At 44.3% G+C, this 7,778-nt stretch overlaps 1 protein-coding gene across 1 annotated transcript; it reads right to left on the reverse strand.

Annotated features, from left to right (window-relative positions):
- Positions 1 to 212: 212 nt before the first annotated feature.
- On the reverse strand, positions 213 to 2,701 carry LOC120044779 (zinc finger and BTB domain-containing protein 26-like). Its single transcript, XM_038989454.1, has 2 exons — positions 1,619 to 2,701; positions 213 to 1,390 (listed from the first exon to the last, which is right to left on the reverse strand). Exons 1-2 carry the CDS (start codon positions 2,699 to 2,701, stop codon positions 1,199 to 1,201), a joined length of 1,275 nt encoding a protein of 424 aa, XP_038845382.1. The 3' UTR covers positions 213 to 1,198.
- Positions 2,702 to 7,778: the final 5,077 nt, after the last annotated feature.

Raw genomic sequence — 7,778 nt, forward strand, 5'->3', positions numbered from 1 at the left:
GAGGTGTTGTGCGTCACGGCCATATATCAAAGCAGCAGATATCTATCGTAAAGAAACACAGACAGGTGGACACATTCTCTTACAGTACACACACACACACACACACACACACACACACACACACACACACACACACACACACACACACACACACACACACACACACACACACACACACACACACACACACACACACACACACACACACACACACACACACACACACTTGTGGGTACACACACTAATGCACAGAAATATAAATAGCAGTGATGTAGCTACAGTTTGGTGACTGATTCTGTATGTTCCTGTGCTCGTCCATCAAAACACTCATTAGAGTCTCTGGATGGGGGGAGAAAATAAAGTGCAAAAACACCACATTAGAGTCTCTGGATGGGGGGAGAAAATAAAGTGCAAAAACATCACATTAGGAAAGAGGCAAACTAGTGAAAGATCATCTCCAGTTGGTCATTTCGAGAACTTTTGACGTCAATATCCTTTCAATCCACTCTAGTTTAGACTACTTCTCCCTCCTGGCCTGCTCTTCTACATAGTTTCATTTAGACATTGGTCTGTGCTAAAACTCTAGCTACATCATTAAAGAGGCAGACAAGTTGAATATATACTGGCATATATACACATTGAGTGCAATACATTTACACTAGTTTCCTCCTTGTCTTTGTAGTTCTAATTATTTGTAGTTTAAATTGTTTGTAGTTCTAATTCTTTGTAGTTCAAATTCTTTGTAGTTCAAATTCTTTGTAGTTTTAACTATTTGTAGTTCTAATTATATGTAGTTGTAATTATTTGTAGTTCTAATTCTCTGTAGTTTTAATTCTTTGTAGTTCAAATTCTTTGCAGTTTTAATTCTTTGTAGTTCTAATTCTCTGTAGTTTTACTTCTTTGTAGTTCAAATTCTTTGCAGTTTTAATTCTTTGTAGTTCAAATTCTTTGCAGTTTTAATTCTTTGTAGTTCTAATTCTCTGTAGTTTTAATTCTTTGTAGTTTTAATTCTTTGTAGTTCTAATTCTCTGTAGTTTTACTTCTTTGTAGTTCAAATTCTTTGCAGTTTTACTTCTTTGTAGTTCAAATTCTTTGCAGTTTTAATTCTTTGTAGTTCTAATTCTCTGTAGTTTTAATTTAGGCACTGGTATGCTTAACTCAGAAGTCTCTTGCTGCAGAAGTCCAGCAGCTGCCAAGCTCACACCACCTCCTCAAACATGTTCTGAAGGCTGCTCTTGCCATGGATGTCCTTGAGGTGGCGCCGGAGGCCTGGTTTGTGTGCGAAGTGGATGGCGCAGTAGTTGCACTTGTGTGGTTTGTCCCCTGTGTGGAGGTTAAGGTGGTCTTGCAGCGTGGCCTTCTGGGAAAAGGTCTTGTGGCAAAGCGGGCACTGGAATAATAGTATAGTAATAAAATAATAATATATGAAATTTAGCACAGTTACATCCAAAGCAGATTACAATACATTACATACAAACAATACTAAAATACATCTTATACATCTCACAACCCTGGCATTGACAGCCCCACACGCTTACCAACTGAGTCACATAGGAGCTTGTCAAGATGCTCAAAGTGCTTTAAACACAGTAAAGGTGGAGGGATGTGTTCCACTCACCTGGAAAGGCTTGACCCCTGTGTGAACCCTGATGTGTCGGGTGAGGTTGCTTTTCTGGCTGAAGCTCTTCCCACAGAGAAGACACGGGTAGAGCCTGTGTTCCTTTAGGTGTCCCACGTAGCTGTCCAGGTGGTGGAACCCTCGGTCACACTTCCTGCACAGGTAGGGTCTCTGGAGGAGCATCTCCTGCCCCCGTCCTGAAAACTCTGCCCCCGTCAGAACTCTGAAGGAGGACTCGGGAGACCCGCCCCCAACCCCCTGCATATGACGAGCAGCAAGCATGTATATGTCCTCTCCAGAGTCCCCACCCACTTCCTGGTCCTGGGAGCTGTCAGCCAATCCTGAACTGCTGTGGTCAGGACTTCCTGCTGGGGGGAAGGTCCTCTTCCTATACTCTCTGCATGGCGTGGGTGGGCGCTGCTTGCGTCTGTGGGCGCCCGTCGGGTAAGGGTACGGGCTGTAAGGGTACGTGCTGTTAGTGTGTACCATGTTGACACTGTCCAGAATGTCTTCTGAGGTCAGGCTGTGGTCCCTGTCCTCTGGGTCCTCCTGGGTCTCCCCCTCCATCTCCCCCTCGTCCAGACATGCTGAGCTGGGTTGGTGTTTAACGCTGTCTGGTGGTGGTGGAGGGGTCCCCTCAGTCTCTGGGCTCCTCTCCAGCTTCAGGTGGGCCAGGGTGGGGTCCAGGTACTGAGAGACGGCCTGGGCACACCTCTCCACCACGTGGCTCATCTGCAGTGCGCTCGCTGCCGTCAGATAGCTGACCAGCTCCCGCAGAGGGACCTCCAGGTGGCCTGTGTAACAGGACAGGAGCAGCCGACGGCCCACCTCCGCACTGGGCACCACGGTCACCAGCAGCTCCCGGCTCCCCTCGTGCAGCAGGAACTGGTCCCGGAGGAAGGCAGAGGAGGCCGCCAGAACCACCCGGTGACCCGGGAAGCGGAACGACCCTGATCCGAGGACGAGGGTGACGTCACAGAAGCGTCGGTCCTCTCTCAGCAGGCTCATCTTTTGCAGGATGGAGTCATCGTGGACGGGGCTGGAGAAACGGAACTGGAGTGTGTCTGAGAAGGACGATGACATGGTGGTGGTGCTCTTCTCTCTCTCTGTAATTACAATGTTATAACATCCTCATTACATAGTTGTTTCTGTTTATAAGGGACCTTTCTAGTGACACAAAACGTATTTTGCTTGTAAATATATTTCTCATCGTTTTTTTTATAGACGAGATATTTTATTTATCTAAAAGTTACAGGGCAGTCAATGACTGAAAATGTGCTTTTTCTCATGTGGGGATCTTGTATCTTCATGACGAGTGCTACTGCATATCCGACAATATCAACTGAACAATACGTTCGAAAACAATCTGGTCATGAATTACAGACAGTGTATTGTTGTAGTTGAATGATGCAGCAGAAGAGATTGCATATTTCAAACTCGCCTGATATGAGTATGAAGTAGAGTCCCTAGTCTACTCTTCTTCCTTCTCCTGAATACAGTACGTAGCCTAGGGTGGGTGACGAATTATATGGTGTCTATAATTGTGTAGGCTGACAAATGTCTGTAATCATCCCCGCATCTCTGAAGCATCATCAAGCGAGCACCGCTCATTCACAAAAAAAAGAGAGTCGCTTGCGGATCACTTCCTGTTTCCTGGGCGTTCCAAACGCACGCACCTCGTTTATTGTGCGCAGGAGCGCTTGATTGGTAGCGCATGCTGAAATGCCTTAGTCCCCTCAGACAGGTGATGAGAACACTAACGTTAATATTATGTCATTCCTACGATATGTTTGATATGCGCTGAGTTTCTAAAATTGTTCCACCTCATGCGGCTCTCATTTAATCCTCAGATCATGACGTAATTATTCTTCATCACGTGTGTCACTCCTGCAACCTAGTATAACAACACAGTTAGCCTACAAGGTATTGAAGATAATTCACCTAATTTACCTTTGTCTTTTATAATTTCATCGACCTACTGAATACATGTAATGGAATATGATGAAATAACAAAAGTAGCAAAAGTAACGGTTGTATTATTTATCTGCTGTCATGTCAAGGTTTCACCACTAGAGGGCAGTCCACACAAACAATAGAGCAGCCATTGAGGCAAGCCAATGATCAAGTGTTTGCTGTAAATGACTACCTTCACCAGATGAGAGACACACTGAGTCCCTACAATATATCTGCTTGATTCACAAAAAATTGATTGAGATGATTGTGTGTATATATGTATATATACATCTCAGTCTATCTGGCTAGCATTAACTTAATACTTTTTCTTGCAGAATTTGCCTTAGGGCGTTATATTTGTAGCTACAGTATATCCCCTGAAGCATTCTTGTAATTTCTTTCCAAATTAGGTTATTATTATTATTAAACCTCTATTTGGACAGGGAAGCTATACTGAGACTAGGCTCTCTTTTTCAGATGAGCCCTGCATAAATACATCAAACATATATATACAACATACAATATACAAAATTACAAAACATATGAAGAAAAACAGACACATTTTTCAACATAGAGGTCTCTGATCATCTCTCTGAACTGACCAAGGGGGACCAGAACATCTCATTTCAAAGAGCTCTGTGAGTTGTTCCACATAAAGGCAAAAATGTAGGCTAGGTAAGGAGCTGCCAAGGAAATAACAGTTCATTGCAGTCTTCTACCCCCAAGCCATAAGACTGCTGAACAATTAATCAAATGGCCACCTGAACTATTTACATTGACACCCCCCCAGCTGCTACTGTTTATTATCTATGCACAGTCAATATACCCCTACCTACATGTACAAATGACCTCCACTAACCTCTACCCCAGCACATTGACTCTGTACCTGTACCCCCTCTATAGCCTTGTTATTGTTCTTTCATTTTTTCCTTTTTATTTTATTTTTTACTTTAGTTTATTTTGTAAATATTTTCTTAAAACTGCATTGTTGGTCAAGGTCTTGTAAGTAAGCCTTTCACAGTAAGGTCTACTACACCTGTTGTATTCGGCACATGTGACAAATACAATTTGATTTGATTTGAATTGATAGTTGGTCAAGGCGAGTGCTGGTCAAACAGGTGGATATGGGATCGGGAGCACAGCTGTCCATGTCGGCTAATCATGGCTGTGGTTGAACATCAAAACCCAGCTCTCTTTTAGTCTTAAATGCCTTTGTTGTTCTGACAACAACCATAGACGTTTGATTGTTTCTCTGACAATAATAGATAGTCTATTCCTCAAGAAGCTAATGGCTTGAAGGAGAAAAGCCTGTAACTGGCCTAGTCTGATGATGCTACAGTAACTATCTTGCCTTGGGGCTTACAGGCAGTTTAAAGTTGTGAATGCTACATTATTTTTGTGAATATTGATTATTCGTCTCATTTAAAAGCATGCATTTTCCTCTATCTGAGTATTCAGACTAGACTGTAGAATAGATATATATCATTATAGGGGTGGCAGGTAGCCTAGTGGTTAGAGCGTCGGACTAGTAACCGAAAGGTTGCAAGATCGAATCCCTGAGCTGACAAGGTAAAAATCTGTTGTTCTACCCCTGAACAAGGCAGTTAACACACTGTTCCTAGGCTGTCATTGAAAATAAGAATTTCTTCTTAACTTAACTGACTTGCCTAGTTAATTTAAAAAAATAAAAAATAGGTCACCTGGAACTGGGTTGGAGAGCTGTCCTCTGAGGTAATACTGGGAACATGTGAGTCAAATAGTCCAAAAGTGATGACACAACCCTGAAGGGACCAAATACTGTGAGAGGTTCACTTCTTCCTGGCCTTTCCCTGATCTCACCAATCCACCAGACCTCATAAGATCTGTTAGGAGCCACCTGGAATCATAGTGATGACTTCAAGGCCAAACGATTAGGACTTTTCTCCACTTTAGGGTGGACTGTCTCAATCCAGTCAGCCTCTCACAAGCTTCTCTGAAACTGTAAGGGCCTCAACAACACACCTGTCACCCTCTATGGGTGGGTTTTCATTAGTAAAATATGTCTAGTGAGATCTACTGTATCTCTCTAAGTGCAGGTCAAAAAGGCTTCATAATAACAGCTTCTACCCCCAAGCCATAAGACTTGAACAGCTAATCAAATGGCTACCAGGACTATTTGCATTGTCCCCACTCCCCATTTTACACTGCTGCTATCCTCTGTTATTATCTATGCATAGTCACTTTACCTCTACCTACATGTACATATTACCTCAATTACCTCGACTAGCCTGTACCCCCACACATTGACTCTGTACCGGTACCCCCTGTATATAGCCTCCACATTGACTCTGTACCGGAACACCCTGTATATAGCCTCCACATTGACTCTGTACCGTAACACCCTGTATATAGCCTCCACATTGACTCTGTACCGGAACCCCCTGTATATAGCCTCCACATTGACTCTGTACCGGAACCCCCTGTATATAGCCTCCACATTGACTCTGTACCGGAACACCCTGTATATAGCCTCCACATTGACTCTGTACCGTAACACCCTGTATATAGCCTCCACATTGACTCTGTACCGGTACCCACTGTATATAGCCTCCACATTGACTCTGTACCGGAACCCCCTGTATATAGCCTCCACATTGACTCTGTACCGTAACACCCTGTATATAGCCTCCACATTGACTCTGTACCGTAACACCCTGTATATATCCTCCACATTGACTCTGTACCGTAACACCCTGTATATAGCCTCCACATTGACTCTGTACCGGAACACCCTGTATATAGCCTCCACATTGACTCTGTACCGTAACACCCTGTATATAGCCTCCACATTGACTCTGTACCGGAACACCCTGTATATAGCCTCCACATTGACTCTGTACCGTAACACCCTGTATATAGCCTCCACATTGACTCTGTACCGGAACCCCCTGTATATATCCTCCACATTGACTCTGTACCGTAACACCCTGTATATATCCTCCACATTGACTCTGTACCGTAACACCCTGTATATAGCCTCCACATTGACTCTGTACCGGAACACCCTGTATATAGCCTCCACATTGACTCTGTACCGTAACACCCTGTATATAGCCTCCACATTGACTCTGTACCGGAACACCCTGTATATAGCCTCCACATTGACTCTGTACCGTAACACCCTGTATATAGCCTCCACATTGACTCTGTACCGGAACACCCTGTATATAGCCTCCACATTGACTCTGTACCGGAACACCCTGTATATAGCCTCCACATTGACTCTGTACCGGAACCCCCTGTATATAGCCTCCACATTGACTCTGTACCGGAACACCCTGTATATATCCTCCACATTGACTCTGTACCGTAACACCCTGTATATATCCTCCACATTGACTCTGTACCGTAACACCCTGTATATAGCCTCCACATTGACTCTGTACCGTAACACCCTGTATATAGCCTCCACATTGACTCTGTACCGGAACACCCTGTATATAGCCTCCACATTGACTCTGTACCGGAACACCCTGTATATAGCCTCCACATTGACTCTGTACCGGAACCCCCTGTATATAGCCTCCACATTGACTCTGTACCGTAACACCCTGTATATAGCCTCCACATTGACTCTGTACCGGTACCCACTGTATATAGCCTCCACATTGACTCTGTACCGGAACCCCCTGTATATAGCCTCCACATTGACTCTGTACCGTAACACCCTGTATATAGCCTCCACATTGACTCTGTACCGTAACACCCTGTATATATCCTCCACATTGACTCTGTACCGTAACACCCTGTATATAGCCTCCACATTGACTCTGTACCGGAACACCCTGTATATAGCCTCCACATTGACTCTGTACCGGAACACCCTGTATATAGCCTCCACATTGACTCTGTACCGGAACACCCTGTATATAGCCTCCACATTGACTCTGTACCGGAACACCCTGTATATAGCCTCCACATTGACTCTGTACCGGAACACCCTGTATATAGCCTCCACATTGACTCTGTACCGGAACACCCTGTATATAGCCTCCACATTGACTCTGTACCGGAACCCCCTGTATATATCCTCCACATTGACTCTGTACCGTAACACCCTGTATATATCCTCCACATTGACTCTGTACCGTAACACCCTGTATATAGCCTCCACATTGACTCTGTACCGGAACACCCTGTATATAGCCTCCACATTGACTCTGTACCG

The sequence above is a fragment of the Salvelinus namaycush genome, chromosome 3 (genome assembly GCF_016432855.1).
Source record: "Salvelinus namaycush isolate Seneca chromosome 3, SaNama_1.0, whole genome shotgun sequence".
NCBI lineage: Eukaryota > Metazoa > Chordata > Actinopteri > Salmoniformes > Salmonidae > Salvelinus > Salvelinus namaycush.

Excerpts from the sequence above, each read along its gene's own strand:
- LOC120044779 (XM_038989454.1), bottom strand. The coding sequence starts at position 2,701 with ATGTCATCGTCCTTCTCAGACACACTCCAGTTCCGTTTCTCCAGCCCC. Across the intron at positions 1,391-1,618 it reads CAGGGGTCAAGCCTTTCCAG|TGCCCGCTTTGCCACAAGAC; the intron begins GTGAGTGGAACA and ends CTATTATTCCAG.